Here is a 17,125-nt window from a genome sequence, read left to right as displayed (position 1 = left end):
TATGATATCTTAATGAACTGAAAGTCAATTAGCCTTTTTTAAAAAAGAGTATTGATTCTCTTCTTATGATCAAAATAAAGTTCTGCACAGTAAACATTCTTTGTTATGTCACCAGGTATCAAGTTTCTTTCATATAATTTATTTACACTTTAAGAATTAAGTTTTCTATTTACCTCCTATGACACTGTTTTATTATAATAATATGTCTTTTGAGCTAAATAAGAGAGTATTTTAAGTATTGTTATTTTTCAGTTTAGTTCAGTTGCTTAGTCGTGTCTGATTCTTTGCAACCCCATGGACTGCCGCATGCCAAGGCCTCCCTGCCCATCACCAACTCCCGGAGTTTACTCAAACTCATGTCCATTGAGTTGGTAACGCCATCCAACCATCTCATCCTCTGTCGTCCCCTCTTTCCTGCCTTCAATCTTTCCCAGCATCAGGGTCTTTTCAAATGAGTCAGTTCTTCACATCAGGTGGCCAAAGTATTGGAGTTTCAGCTTCAGCATTAGTCCTTTCAATGAATATTCAGGACTGAGTCATCATAATTCAGTATGCAGTATTATTGATTATAGGTATGCTCAATATATAGCACATATAGTCATGTTTTCATTCAATGAACATCTACTAAATGACTGCTCTGTGCTAAGGGTAAAAAAGACCAAGTTCCTGTCTTCCTGAAACTGATATTCTAGCAAAAGAAGTCAAATAACTCAAACAAATAAATAATTTATACAGATATAAATAAATGTAGGGTGACAGAAAAGGCAAAATGGGATAGAGTGACTGGTGGGCACATATTATTCTCTAAGAAGATGACCTGAAAACTGGGAACTAAATAATGATAAAGGAGTAGAGCAAGGGTTTTATAAGTAAAAGAAACAGCAGGTACAAAAGCTCTAATAAGATGGAAAGAAACAACACAGTGTATTTGAGGAAAAGAAAGAAAACTGTCATCCTAGACCATATGAGATGAGGGATGGAATGGTAGGACTTTGTCACCATAGATTTTATCTGGTTGCAACAGGAAGCCAGTGGAAGACTATAAACAGAAATGGCATGACCTGACATATACTTTAAGAAGATCACTCTTGCTGGTATGTAAAGAATGAAATGTAAGGAGGAATGAACAGTACCAGTTAACAGAAAATAATAATCTTTTTTCTTTGTATTGTTTCTTAGTCTTCTCTCTCCCTTTCTATTCCCAATTCCATCAACTGAATACTGGTTCTTATATCCTTCTCCTACCTGGGCTATTTCAGAAATATCCAAACTAGTCTCCCTGCTTCCATAACTAGTGTATGTGTGTGTAAGTGTGCACACATGTACATGCATGCGTGTGCATGTATATGTGTATGCTTTGATCAAAAGCCTCAAAAACTCACTACTACCAACAAAATAAAATCCAAACTCCTTGCTTGACATTCAGTAACACTGCAGCCTAATATCAAAGCACCTGCCTGGCCTCACTTCCCACTACTGATGTGACAGACTGTGTTGTTGTTGTTCAGTCGCTCAGTCATGTCTGACTCTTTGCGACCCCATGACTGCAGCACGCCAGGCTTCCCTGTCCTTCACCATCTCCCGAAGCTTGCTCAAACTCATGTCCATTGAGTCAGTGATGCCATCCAACCACCTCATCCTTTGTCACTTTCTTCTCCTCCTGCCCTCAAATCTTTCCTAGAACCAGGATCTTTTCCAATGAGTCGGCTCTTCGCATCAGGTGGCCAAAATTTTGGAACTTCAGCTTCAGCATCAGTCCTTCCAATGAGTATTCAGGGTTGATTTCCTTTAGGATTGACTGGTTTGATCTCCGTGGAGTCCAAGGGACTGTCAAGAGTCTTCTCCAAAACCACGATTCAAAAGCATCAGTTCTTCAGTGCTCAGCCTTCTCCATGGTCCAATTTTCACATCCGTACATGACTACTGGAAAACCGATAACTTTGACTATACAGACCTTTGTCGGCAAAATGAAGTCTCTGCTTTTTAATATGCTGTCTAGGTTTGTCACAGGTTTTCTTCCAAGGAGCAAGTCTCTTTTAATTCATGACTGCAGTCACCATCTGCAGTGATTCTGGAGCCCAAGAAAATAAAGTTAATCACTGTTTTCACTTTTTCTCCATCTATTTGCCATGAAGTGATGGGGCTAGATGCCATGATCTTCATTTTTTGAATGTTGAGTTTTAAGCCAGCTTTTTCATGAATCTCCTCTTCACTCTCATCAGAAGGTTTTTAGTTCCTCTTCACTTTCTGCCATTAGAGTGGTATCATCTGCATATCTGAGGTTGTTGATATTCAACTTAATACTATGACTATGTTAATCTTGATAGCATGTGAAATGAACACAATTGTAAGGTAGTTTGAACATTCTTTGGCATTGCCTTTCTTTGGAACTGGAATGAAAACTGACTTTTTGCAGTCCTGTGGCCACCATTGCATTTTCCAAATTTGCTCTTACTCGACTCTTTCACTCTATAAGGTCTACTCAGTTTTTCCTGGACAGAGCTTATGACTTCCTGCTTCCATGGCTCTGATCCCTTTCCTTAATCTTTCCTTAAATTCAAAGTCTCTCTTTTCTTCATGGCTCAAGAAACATTCTCCTTGACTATCCAGGCAGTAGCTGTTCTGTTTGACTATAACCATAGCATTTTACATCATGACCCAGAATATACAAGTTTCACAAATCTACATTTACCTTTACTTCAAGCAATGCTCTTTGGTATTTCCTATCCTATGCTATTTCTTTTTCAAATGACTCACTAAAATGACTGCACAGACTACTTAACAGGTTTCAATCTTCAGTTTAAAAAACACTTTAAATGCATCTTTCTAGACAGCATTGGTAACTTAACCAAATCCTGATATTGAAAGAGGAAACTTATATCAAACTACAGTGGCCTTAATCTTAATGGTGAGTGCATGCGTGCTAAGTCACTTCAGTCATGTCCAAGTCTGTGTGACCCCCACGGACTGTAGCCCACCAGGTTTCCCCTGACCATGGGATTCTCCAGGCAAGAATGCTGACGTGAGCTGCCACGTCCTCCTCCAGGAGATTTTTCCCAACCCAGGGATCAAACCTGCATCTCTTATGTCTCCTGCACTGGCAGGAGGGTTTTTAATTTTTTTTTTTTTTTTTTTTTTTTTTACCACTAGTGCCACCTGGGAAGCCCAATCTTAATGGTAGGACAGGGTATTTTACATATCACTTTATCTACCACGATGCCAAACACAGTATTTATTAATCCTTACTGAAGAGAAAGACTATCTGCAATCAGACAGGATCATGATTAAGACTGTTTTGTGTTCACATCATCTTGTTTCAAACTGTAGTTATGATGGTCAAAATGGTTAGTTTTCAACAACACTTTGATCTATTCTTTCTGCTTTCCTACCTTACAGGATTAAATAATGGTTTTGCAAGGTGAGAGAACACAATAAGTATTCAACAAACACTCATTTTCACCTTTTCTTCAGAGGTATGAGAAAATCTCTCTATGGAGGACACCTACTACCATTCACTGGGCATGCTTCTCTTCTATCACAGGTACTCGGGTACTTCTGCTCTGCCTAGGAAGGCATTATAAGTCCAGCGTCCTCATGTGGTCCTTTTAGATTTGCCAAAGTTGGGATAAGAGTAAGCCTTTTGTTTCAATGGAATGACAGTTATTAAGGCTGAATGGCCTCTCCTGCTGTCAGCACTAAGGTACTTGACCATTAAAGTTCTATTAAAGTTGTTGACTCTTTCAAAAACATCTTCAGTAATTTGAATTAAGAAAATGAAAAAGCAAGGAAGTAATCTAAAATCTGTACTGAATGGTTTTTTCTCTGGCAAAGGACCCAACTTTTAAGATAAGCCAATGGGGCAATGTAAATTCCTAATTCTCAAATCTCAAAGATTCAAAGGTAAAATTAATTTTACCAGGAGCTGATTCCCATAGGCTCCTGAGGAAGGCAAAGCATCTACAGGTACTTCACTTCCACCTCCTGAGTCTGTGGTGACCCACTGCAGGTCTAGGGAGACAAGGCGAATACACAGTAACAAATGCTCTATACCACCTAGACCAGGTTCGGCTTTTAGGCAGAAATAAGCCTCCAGGACCTATCCAAGAAAGAATCTGAATTTCTTTATCAGCTCTAAAACTACCTAAAGGCTGCAGGCATCCTGGGATAACTGTGGGCCAGAGTAAACTACTCTGTGCTCCAGACCCTCTGAAATCTGGAAGTATGAACCTCAGCATTCATTGGCAATTGTCTCCTCAAGGCCAGACCCAGGGCTTCAGCAATGTTAGGGCTTTAAGACAGCCATCTGGAATTACTTTATCATTCACTAACAATGTAAAATCATCTACTCTAATTCTCCCTGCATTGCTCCAGTAAAAAACACTTAACTCAGAGAAGCTTTATATGCAGGATTTTAGAACTAAGCTCCGCCCCCCCCAAAAAAACCCAAAACTTTTGACATGAAAGTATTATACCTAGAATGGCAAAATTTCAAAAATATGAACTGCTTCACGAATATTTTTTCAGAATGAAAACAGAATCGAATCACTCTTTTGACAGTGAATTACTCTCCTCATTACACTGAAAAGCAAATGAAAGGTAAAGCCAAAATTCTATTTATTTTAAAAGATGTCAAATCTAGGTTAAATTTTTTTAACATTTCAAATAAAAACAGCGTCTTGGAAAAAAGAGCTATTAAATAGAACCTGGAAGGGCCTTAAAAAGTATAACAACAATACAGGCTTAAATATTAACAATATTCTTGTGCTACTTTCTTGCTATTTGGCTAAAACATCTCCCTCCTCCACCTTTAAATCATCCTGTGTCTACCAATATTTTTGCTTTTTTTTGTTAGATCCACTTTTCAGAAATAGAGCACAGGTTATTAAACTGGATTCTTCCTTTAGTACTCATCCTCTGACACATTCCACTAAATTAGAGATTTATTTATATTGATAAATACTCCTTTTAAAAACAAATATATCTTGGGGAAAAAAGATTAATTCTATATTACCTTTCAACCTCAAGGAAGAGAAGGAGGGAGGGAAAAAGAAGAGGAGAGAAGGGAGAAAGAAGACCTAATCTGAGGAAAAAAGACATTAGGACTACCAGAAGAGGACAGAAAAGGATGAGTGAATCATGCCTTAAGAGAGGGAGACTAGGAAACCAGCCAGAAAGCCTTAGACCTAAGTAAGTAAAATGGAAACAAAAAGCCTTCACTGGACACAGCAGAGATTATGTACAATTAAGGCGATAAAAGCTATGTCTGTTGCAGCCGCACTACAGACAAATAAGTACTAGATTAAACAATTTACAAGGCACAGCAAAGTAATGCTATGGGTGATAAGGTTATCAATAAGTCATAATTGATATAGAGAATGCATTAAACAAAGTGTACGCAAAGAGTTTAAAAGCGCCATTCCAAATAGTTTACTTAAAGAAAGAGTCTCTTTAGTTTTAAATGTTTTTGCTAGATTTCCAATGAGGGTCTCCCAAGGACCACATTCAAGTAGGTGAAATAATTATAAAAGCCACATGTTTATTAGTATTTAAAACATATGGCTCAAAATACACTCTGTGCTCTAAAGGTCAAAATAAGGTTTTATTTTTAGAATCTTCAAAGCTGTCATTTCTTGGTCTTTTTGCCATGTTTAAGCTAGCCAGATACTTCTTTTAATATGATAGAAATATAAGGCAGAAAAGAGATTCTTTAAAGCATTTCCTGCCAAACTGCTTTGCCTCAAACTAGCAAAACGTCTTTGACTAGACCACTGAACTATGCTTCAGTTTTATCCTTCACTTAATATTAAAGCTAACATCTTCTGATACATGTCAAATGCTAGACACCAAGGTTACAAACTGAACAAAACAGAATCCCTACCTTTGAGGCAGTCAGAATCATTTGACAGAAAGAGACATATAAACAAATAATTATAAGACTACCTGATTAAGTTTCATAATAGGAGATATGAACAGAGCATTATGCAAATAAAGTAGTAAAAGCCACTAAATGAGCCTGGAGGACTATGCTAAGCCTTTTCAAGAGAATTTGACATTTAAATTCATCTGCAGTGAGGCAGTTGGGTTAGTCAATCTGTAAGGACCCTTCTACTTTAAAAAGGGCAGGACAAAAAGTTGAAGGTCATAGAGATCTTGTTTGTCAAAAGGGCTGGTGTACCTAGCCATTCTACTTCTGGGTGTTTATCCGAAAGACTTCCCTGTAGCTCAAATGGTAAAGAACTTGCCTACAATGCAGGAGACCAGGGCTCGATCCCTGGGTTGGGAAGTTCCTCTGGAGAAGGGAATGGCAATCCACTCCAGTATTCCTGCCTGGAGAATCCCATAGACAGAGAACCTGGCGGGCCACAGTGCGTGGGGTCGCAAAGAGTCAAACACGACTGAGCGACTAACACACACACATCTGAAGGACAGGAAAACACTAATTTGAGAAGATATATGTACCCCTATGTTCAATGGAGCATTATCTACAATAGCAAAGACATGGAAGCAACCTAAGTGCCCACGGATGGATGGATGGATGATATGCTATGTGTGCATGGTGGCTCAGACAGTAAAGAATCTGCCTGCAATGTGGGAGAGCTGGGTTTGATCCCTGGGTTGGGAAGATCCTCTGCAGGACAGCATGGGAATCCACTCTAGTATGATTGCCTGGAGAATCCCCATGGACAGAGGAGCCTAGCAGGCTACAGTCCAAGGGGTCACAAAGAGTCAGACACAACTAAGCGACTAAGCACAGCACAGTGTGTGTGTGTGTGTGTGTACACACATTCATATGTGTGTGTGAACGCGCACACGTGTGCACATGATGGAAAACTACTCAATCATAAAAAAGAATGAAATCTGCCATCTATGACAATAGTAATGAACCTTGAAGGTATTATGCCAAGTGAAATAAGCCAGAGAAAGACAAATACCTATGATTTCACTCATGTGGAATCTAAAGGAACAAAATAAAACAAAAACAAACTTATAGATACAGAGAACAGATTAGTGGTTACCAGAGGGGAAGGAGGTTGTAGCACAGGGTAAAATGGATGAAGGGGGTCAACTATATGGTGATCACTTTTTAGTGCATAATGCTTCAAAATATAGTGCTATACACCTGAAACTAACATAATTTAAAAAACAGTTGATGTAAATAATTCCAGTTTGTTGCTTATTAAATTTAACTTCTGTATCCAAAAGAGAATATTTCACTTGTACATTGCTCATCATCTCTCCCAAACTTGTCCTCTTACTATACTCCTTTTCTTGGTAAATAGTTGCTGCTGCTAAGTCAAGTCAGTCGTGTCCAACTCTGTGCGACCCCATAGGTGGCAGCCCACCTGGCTCCCCTGTCCCTGGGATTCTCCAGGCAAGAACACTTACCATCTAAAACTTAAGCTTCTATAGTCAACTCATCACCAGTTTCTATTATATTCCATACTATTTCTATATTCTATTTCCAATCGCTACCACTATCTCTTACAGTGGAGGCTTCCTGTGGCCTCCAAAAGAGTTTTCCTGTCTGAGATCTCTTCTGCCAATCAACCAGTTCTTTACATGGTAGCCAAAGTGATTCTTCCAAAACACAAATCTGATCATATTTCAATTCACCTTAAAATCATACAACTACTTCTACTGTTCCCAGAAAAAGTCCAAACTCTTCAGTGTAACTGTCCACATCTGGCTTGGCTTGCCTCGTGCTACAGTCTTTTATATTCATATTGAACTTCTCACATGTGTGTGTGCTTCTAAGTCGCTTCAGTTGTGTCTAACTTTGTGCAGCCCTATGGATTGTAGCACACCAGGCTGCTCTGTCCAGGGAATTCTCCAGGCAAGAATACTGGAGTGTGCTGCCATGCCCTCCTCCAGGGGATCTCCCTGACCCAGGGATCAAACCCATGTCTCTTACATCTCCTGCACTGATTGGCAGACAGGCTCTTTACCACTAGCATCACCTGGGAAGCAGTTTCCTCAATAAACAAAGCTCACTATCCTCTGAAAAGCATTCCAAGATGCCTTCAAGAGAGAATCAGGTGACCTTAAAAAATGATCTTTCAGGATCCTCTGCTTCTCTATCACCATATTTGCCACACTACACAGTATTGTGACTACTTATCTGTCTCCCGCAGGAAGCTATAAATTCCTTAAGGTCAGAAACTGCCTTACACATTCTTGTCTTTCTTATGTAAAGCATCATACCTGCCTGGCACTGACATATAGATGGTACTAGATAAAGATTTGTTGAATGCATGAATAAATGAATGAATGAAAGAACAAACTGCAAAGAAAGAGAAATTCAGTGTCCTACAACTTGCCATAACAGTTATTAGCAACATTACAGAAACCTAATCCTTTAGCAAGACCATATTTAAGACATGAGCCTATCACAATTAACCTGTTTCCAAAGACAGATATAAAGAAGGCTCAACATAAACCCACAATTCAAATGAACTTGAAGTGTGTTTATGTCTTCCAGTTTAGACAGCATAAAGTTACTACTTTGGGGAGATAATACACATGTATCCTAATTATGATATATTACACATGTAAAAAAGTTTTAACTACATATGCAATATTATATTTTCACAGGTCAAGTGTTGAGTTTGCTTTTTAACATATATGAAAGCTACACCTCATCATTGACTCACCGATTCTTTTCCAGCTCATTGTGTGTAGACCTAAAAGGGAGGGGAAAAAGGGGGGAGAAGAGAGTTAGCCATGTTGTGTTGCTAAGGCTATAAAAAGAGGGGTTAGTTTAGGTATTGCTAAATAAATTCATTGAGTGAATTTAACAATGCAATATATGGACAGACTTCTAGCTATCTCACTCATCAAGAAGTAGTAGTCTATGTTCATTAAGACTTCAGATAGAGCGTTTTCAGTTAACAACTAAATATTTTGAAATTAGAATCTCACTTGTTTTTAATAAAATTAATATGAGCACATGTTCTGTTGCCCACTTCTAGGGTCCTACATTTTACTGGTTTGTAGACATTCTATCAGAAAATTTAATTCAAACATAATCCCATTCTTTTGTTTTTTAAAAAAAAACAGTGTATGTACTTCCGTGTCTTCTATCTCCATTTACCCAAGTTTTGGCCAGCACAGAAGCTGAAATAGGTTTGCCTTATTGCTAAGCAATACAGACAAATTCAAGCCTCTTTGTGTGTGAAACATAAACCAAAAATGTCATACAAGGAAAAAACAACATCAACAGAAAAGATATATTACTAAAATAAAAAAACACAGTTTTAAAAGACTGGGAGGATATACCTCAAAATGCTAACAATGGTTGTCTTTGTGAGTTTTTTCATTTTACTTACAACTATTTGTTATAATAATATTACTTACCATCTATTGAACAAGTTGAGTGTTTGCTCAACAGTTAACATACATTATCTCATTTTATCCTCCAAGCACCCCTTGTTTTATAAACAAGAATGCTGAGACTCTGAGAGGTAAAAAGACATGATCTTGTCCTAAGAGTTTTAAGTTGCAGCCATGATTTAAGCCCATGTCTTTCTTATTCCAAACCCCAACTTCCTTTTTTTAAAAAAATTAATTAATTTATTTCAAACCCCAATTTCTTAACCACTTAGTGACAAGCAATATTGAAAAGAGACTAAGAGCACGGACTCTAAGGCCAGACTGCCTTGGATCAAATATTGTGTGGCCTTTTAAAAATCTCTTCATTTCTCTGTGCTCAGCTTTATCATCTATGAAACAGGAAAATAACAGTATTTGCCTCATAAGATTGTAATGAGAAATATACATGTTTACACTGAACAACAAAATAAACTCGATCTAAAGTTAACTACTATTAGAATGTCATACTAAATTCTCCTGAACAAACATTTTTACAACAATTTAGCATTAACAATAACAAAATTTTATAAAGAAAAATTTAAGTTCCTATCATCAAAACTGCAAAGAAGGCAATGGCACCCCACTCCAGTACTCTTGCCTGGAAAATCCCATGGACGGAGGACCCTGGTAGGCTGCAGTCCATGGGGTCGCTGTGAGCTGGACATGACTGAGCGACTTCACTTTCACTTTTCACTTTCATGCATTGGAGAAGGAAATGGCAACCCACTCCAGTGTTCTTGCCTGGAGAATCCCAGGGACAGGGGAGCCTGGTGAGCTGTTGTCTATGGGGTCGCACAGAGTCGGACATGACTGAAGTGATGCAGCAGCAGCAGCATCAAAACTGAAACTTCAGTCATTTAGTGTATTCTGATTAATGTCAAAAGCCTTCAGAATATTTCATTACTGATTACTTTAATCTGATTTATTATTCTAATGGATATTTAATAATCGAATTCCTAAACTTCAACAATATTTTTATTAGTCTCATAATTTGTGGAAATTTTACTCACTGTCTTAGTTCAAGAGCCAAAAGGTTTCTTTGAGTTACTGTCTACTGTCCACCTTTTGCTTTCTTAGCATTATCGTAAGGTCCAAGTGACACATGATGAAAACGACTGATCTTCATTTTCAACAGATTATCTTAATAAGAAAATACCCCCCTCAAAAGAGAGAAATTTAAAAAAATCTCAGGATGCTTTAAGAGTTCAGCCAAATTAATGGCAAGGATATGTACAATTCAGAAGAAGCTATAAAAACAGACTTCTTAGTATAACACAAACTCAGACTTCAAAACTCAATAAATAAATTACATCCAAATCTCTACCACACATAAGTATTTATAAACAGGTTTAAGTTCTTTCTTGTTTGAATGCAATGTCAAACTAAATAAGTTAGAAGAGGTAATAGGTATGTTTTAAAGAGATTTAAAAAAAACATTGTTCAAAATTTGAAAGGGTGATCAATAATAAAATTTCCCCAAAATAAGACATCCCCACTTGGTGAGTAAATTTTGGTTTAATTGCCTTTTACTGAAAAGAAAACTCAGAACAAGTAAAACAAAAACAATGAAATGCTAAAGTAATAAATGAAACAATGTATTTAGAGAGAGGTATTTACCATATACTTATTCCAAACAGCATGGCATCCCACATATGGAGTTAAATGCAGAAGATACATAACCAAAGATAACCAATTGCTGAATTCCAGTATTATATTGAACCTATTATCAAAGCTAGCACCAAAAGAACGTTATCTGAACCACTGCTGTGAACAAAATTAAAACAGCAGGTTCTTCCCACCTCTCTCAGATTTTTATTATTTATCTTCTTCCTAAAAAATATTAAATGAGAGCTAAGAATATGAACTTTTTCACGAAACCAGAAAACACATGCCATACCTAGTTATACCACTAGTAAAATTTAACAAGATTTCCAAATACCAAGAGGCAAAAATGATCACATATATACTAATCTTTATCATATTGCCATGTTCCCGCAACTTAAAAAAAAATCCATCAGTAGTGTTTACTCCTATTTTGATGACATCTTTGCCTCTAATATCAGGTCAACAAATACTGCACGTTTTCAATGTTCAAAACTATCTTAGGCTGCAAGGAATCAAAGACAGTCTCTAGCTGGTAGATTAAGACATATACAAGAATAATTATGTAAAATAAATTAGGCAAAATAAATATACGAAGAAAGGTACAAACTATTCTGGGAGTCTAAAGAAGGCAGTGTTTATTTACAAATGGGGCTCTCAGAAAATGGGGCTTTAGGAAAGGGAGCATTTGGTCTCGGGCTTTTGCTACTACCAGAAACTAGACCTGGTAGGGAGAAGACATTTCAAGTGTGCAAAGGATATAGCAGAAGCAAAACGAGCTGAGTTGTGAAGTCCAAAGCAAAACCACAGAATAAAAATGGAAAAAAAGTTCTGAGTTTAAATATTAGCCCTATCACTCACATTAGCTGTAGAACTTTGAACAAATTATTTAACTTTTCTAGTTAACAGTTTTCTCATTTGTAAAACTGGAGTAACACCACATGCCTTGACTGGGTGGGTTACTCTGAAAATTAGAGAGTAATGTAAAAGCATCAGCATATAGTAAGTATTCAGTAAATGCTAGCTACTGCAAATAGTCTTATTATTTTTAACAAGACTGAAAATATACTACCTAAAACAATGTTAAACATATTACATGGGGCAACAAATTGAGAGTTCTCAGTAACACTTGGATTTGGCCTGGAAACAAACAAACAACAATAATGATTAAAAAAGAAACTAAAGGAAAATATAAGTGTTTTGATCATTTAGTTGACTGTGAGGACTCTAGAAGACTGAAAGCATGATAGAGAGGAAGACGTCTAATACATACATGGAGAAAATAATGATCCAAACAGTGCTGGCAAACAGAGTAGCTGAACACGTCACATCCCAGCACGCGCAGAAGCAACCTTCCTGAGGTTGCTTCCTTGAGCCTATGTGTTCAACCAAGCCTTTCCAATAATATGCCATTAAAATAGTCCATTATGCTAAATTCCCTATAAAGCTGGAATGTTCTGAATAATCCATATGGTCAGCACACTTTTCTTCTCCTAACAAAAATGCACCTCTGAAAGTAAACCCTATGAACTGTCTTCCTTTCAGACACCCTTCCTCTGAATGCTTAACAACTTCCAAGGACAGGAATAAAGACATTTCTATTATTTATCATCAAATCACAGATAATCTTTTTCACAAATAACATCCCTTTAAGAGACATGGTAACACATTCCCTATTTGAATGGGAGTCATTATCTCAACCAGATCTGTGATTTTTCATTGACTACAATACTGCTCTAATACATAAACTTTTAATTCTTTAGGGTGCAGTTTGGTGGCAGTCAATGAAATGAAGCATAGAATTGAAATTGCACAAAATGGTACTGTTTGGCTCAAGACTAGAACCACCACAGAAGGAAAATTAAAGACCCCATTCCCAGAATTAATATTCTCTTTCAACAAAAGAAAAGACCTCTATCTTTGTTAGATTAATGAGCCAACCCCTAATTTGTTAACATTCTCATTTCACTTACTTTCCTATCCTGAAGTGCCTAAGGGATGGTGTCCTCCACACAATGAAAAAAAACACATTCTATGAAGCTAAGTGAGTATTTTCTAACTGTATCCTAAAGCTTATACTTCAGCTCTATTAGAGCAGAGGTCTCCAAAGTATATACCTGAAGGGGGTTGAAAAAGAACTAGCTGAATAGTAAAACTTCTACTTCTGTTTATTCTTCTTCTTCACTTTTATATGTAACCTTAATACTCTGGGATTTATAAAATATTAGTACAGCAATACATGTATAAAATTATGAATACATACAAATATATTAGGTATATTTTTTGCTGCTAGTGGTACGTAAGTGGTCAATAAAGTTTGAAGAACACTATAATAGAAGAAAATCATGCTTACTGCCAATAAAGTAATTATTTCAAAGAGGTAGTTTTATACATTTGTTTCTATCATTTAAAAAAAATGTTTTAAATATTCTTGAAAAACCATTAAAGACAGTAAAACTTTAATACTGTAGATAGGGAAAATGCCTCATAAGAAATGTATTATTTCTTTCTTAACAATAACAAAAACAACCACAATAACTAAGACCATAAAAAAGTGCCTAAAAAGGATGCATAGCAATAAGTACAATTAATAACTTACATATCAAAGTTGAATATAAGCATATCTTATGACTCAGCATTCCCCCTTGCAAGCATATACCAATCTAATATATATACACATATACACATATGTTGGTTAAAGGACACAAGAGAATACTCATTCTTTTCATACTAGCCAAAAACTGGAAACTCAAATGTCCATCAACAGTATTGCTGCTGCCTGCTGCCTGCTGCCAAGTCACTTCAGTCGTGTCCGACTCTGTGCGACCCCATGGACGGCAGCCTACCAGACTTCTCCGTCCCTGGGATGCTCCAGGCAAGAACACTGGAGTGGGTTGCCATTTCCTTCTCCAATGCATGAAAGTGGAAAGTGCAAGTTAAGTCACTCAGTCGTGTCTGACTCTTAACGACCCCATGAACTGCAGCCCACCAGGCTCCTCCATCCATGGGATTTTCCAGGCAAGAGTACTGGAGTGGGGTGCCATTGCCTTCTCCTCAACAGTATTAGGTTGGTACAAATGTAATTACGGTTTCTGACCATTCTGATAAATTTTAAATCATATAACTAGGCTCAAACACATCTTTATTAATCAAAATAGGAACCAATACCATCAACACATTTTTGCCAATGAGAAATAAATTTGTTTATTCCTGTAGCATCAAAATCATGCCTCAGGATTTGACAAACTCTTGGAAAGCATTTTCTGCATCCTTCTGGTTATGAAAGCAGTTTTCCTGAAAAAAGTTGTCGAGATGCTTGAAGAAGTGGTAGTTGATTGGCGAGAGGTCAGGTGAGTAAGGTGGATGAGGCAAAACTTCGTAGCTCAGTTCGCTCAATGTTTGGAGTGTTGGCTGTGCGACTTGCAGGCGGCCTTGCGGTGGAGAAGAATCGGGCCCTTTCAGCTGACCAGTGCCAGGCGGGGGCGTTTTAGTGTCCAGTGCATCCCATCCATTTGCTGAGATACTTCTCAGATGTAGTGGTTTCGCAGGGATTTAGAAAGCTGCAGTGGATCAGACTGCCAGCAGACCACAAAACAGTGACCATGACCATTTTTTAGTGTAAGTTTGGCTTTTGGAAGTGCTTCAGAGCTGCTTCTCAGTCCAGCCACTAAGTTGGTCTTTGATAGTTGTCATATAAAATCCACTTTTCTTTGCACATCACAATCTGGCTGAGAAATGCTTCACTGTTGTGAGTAGAGTAAGAGACGACAACACTTCAAAATGACAATTTTCTTGGTTTGCAGTCAGCTAATGAGACACCCACTTATCGAGCTTTTCCACCTTTCCAATTTGCTTCAAATGCCTAACGACAGTAGAATGACTGCTGCTGAGTTATTTGGCAACTTCTCATGCAGCTGTAAGAGGATCAGCTTCAATGATGGCTCTCAGTTGGTCATTTCTACTTCTGATGGCCAGCCTCTGCACTCCTCATCTTCAAGGCTCTCTTTTCCTTTGCAAAACTTCTTGAACCACCACTGAACTTGATGTTTGTTAGCAGTTCCTGTGCCAAACGTGTTGCTGATATTGTGAGTTGTCTCCTCTACTTTACAACCCATTTTGAACTCAAATAAGAAAATCACTCAAATTTGCTTTTTGCCTAACATAATTTCCATAGTCTAAAATAAATATAAAATAAACAGCAATGTCATTAGCAAAATACATGAAGTGAGAAATGCACATTAAAATGATGCATCACATAATGACATTTATTTAAGAATGTATTCCAATATCAAATGGCAAATTTCAACAATGCAAAACTGCAATTACTTTTGCACCAACCTAACAGAATGGATGAATAAATTTTGGAACATTCATATAATACTATAGAGCACTGATAATGAACAACTCATGCAATAACATGGATGAATTTTCATAATTTCAACACAATGCTGAATGAAAAAAGGCAGACACAAAAATACATACTGCCTAACTCCATTCAAATAAAGTAAAAAACCAGCAAAACTAATGGTATCAAAAAAAGATTGGTGGTTACCTGGGGTAGGGCTGACAGTGAGTCTATAATATCTTATTTCTTCACCTTTGTGAAAATTTATCACGCTATACACTTAGGATTTATATACTCTTCTGTATGTACATTTTCAAAAAAGATGAAAAAATTTAAAAAATAACACATGAATCAAATTGAGTAAAAATCAGTTGTAAGTACTAAAATCATACAGAGTAAGTTCTCTAAGTAGAAATCAGTAACAATAAGATAACTAGGAAAATAGCAGTACTTACAAAATAAGCGACAAATCAAAGAACAAATGACAGAGAAATTAGAAGATATTCTGAACTGAATAATGAAAACAGAACATACTAAAATTTGTTGGATGTATCTAAAACAGTACTTTTAAATATTTAGCATTAAATTCTTCTATTAGTTAAAAAAAAAAAAGGCTAAAAATCAATGGTCTAAATTCAACCTTTTGTTGCTGTTGCTGCGTCACTTCAGTCGTGTCCGACTCTGTGCGACCCCATGGACTGCAGCCTACCAGGCTTCTCCGTCCATGGGATTCTCCAGGCAAGAACACTGGAGTGGGTTGCCATTTCCTTCTCCAATGCATGAAAGTGGAAAGTGAAAGTGAAGTTGCTCAGTCGTGTCTGACTCTTAGCGACCCCATGGACTGCAGCCTACCAGGCTCTTCTGTCCATGGGATTTTCCAGGCAAGAGTATTGGAGTGGGTTGCCATTGCCTTCTCCCAATTCAACCTTGCTGCTGCTAAGTCGCTTCAGTTGTGTCCAACTCTGTGCGACCCCATAGACAGCAGCCCACCAGGCTCCCCCGTCCCTGGGATTCTCCAGGCAAGAACACTGGAGTGGGTTGCCATTTCCTTCTCCAATGCATGAAAGTGAAAAGTGAAAGTGAAGTCGCTCAGTCCTGTCTGACTCTGAGTGACCCCATGGACTGCAGACTCCCAGGCTCCTCCGTCCATGGGATTTTCCAGGCAAGAGTACTGGAGTGGGGTGCCATTGCCTTCTCCAAATTCAACCTTAAGAAGCTACAAAAAGAAGAGCAAATTAAACCCAGTGAAATACAGGAAGGAAATAAGAAGTTGCAGGTTAAAAAAAAATCACAAAGAAAACAAATTATCTTCAGTTGGATGATAAAGAAATACAACATTCAAAATTTGCAAAGTGCTGCTAAAGCAGTGTTTAGAAAAAAAATGTTTCTAGCTTTAAATCCTTTGGGGTAGGAGGCAGGGGTGGACTACAGAATCAATTCTTCCACCTTTACAAGGTAGAAAAGAACCAAACTAAGCCTACAGAAGGTGAGCAATGGATCTCAGCTGGGGGCTATTTTTCCCACCAGAAGATGATGATCCCACCATGATCTGGTCATGTCTGGAGATATTTTGGGGCTTCCCTGGTGGCTCAGTGGCAAAGAATCAGTGTGCAATGCAGGAGTTGCAGGACATGCAGGTTCAATCACTGGGTTGGGAAGATCCCCTGGAGGAAAGCATGGAAATCCACTCCAGTATCCTTGCCTGGAGAATCCCATGGACAGAGGAGCCTAGTGGGCTACAGTCCATAGGGTCGCAAAGAGTCAGACACAACTGAACCGACTTAGCATGCATGCATGTAAAGAGATATT

At 37.7% G+C, this 17,125-nt stretch overlaps 1 protein-coding gene across 3 annotated transcripts in view; it reads right to left on the bottom strand.

Moving 5' to 3' along the window:
* MXI1 (MAX interactor 1, dimerization protein) overlaps positions 1–17,125 on the bottom strand; it is a 93,020-nt gene that overhangs the window by 38,524 nt on the left and 37,371 nt on the right. For 2 of the 3 annotated variants that reach the window (XM_055560355.1, XM_055560357.1), the window contains exon 3: positions 8,652–8,681. The exons of the other annotated variant lie outside the window; for it this stretch is intronic. In XM_055560355.1, coding sequence (XP_055416330.1) covers positions 8,652–8,681 — 30 coding nt within the window. The remainder of the gene's footprint in view (positions 1–8,651; positions 8,682–17,125) is intronic. 3 annotated transcript variants of the gene reach the window in all.

This window comes from Bubalus kerabau, chromosome 22, assembly GCF_029407905.1.
Source record: "Bubalus kerabau isolate K-KA32 ecotype Philippines breed swamp buffalo chromosome 22, PCC_UOA_SB_1v2, whole genome shotgun sequence".
Classification (NCBI taxonomy): Eukaryota; Metazoa; Chordata; class Mammalia; order Artiodactyla; family Bovidae; genus Bubalus; species Bubalus kerabau.
This window is presented reverse-complemented; position numbering and strand designations above follow the sequence as displayed.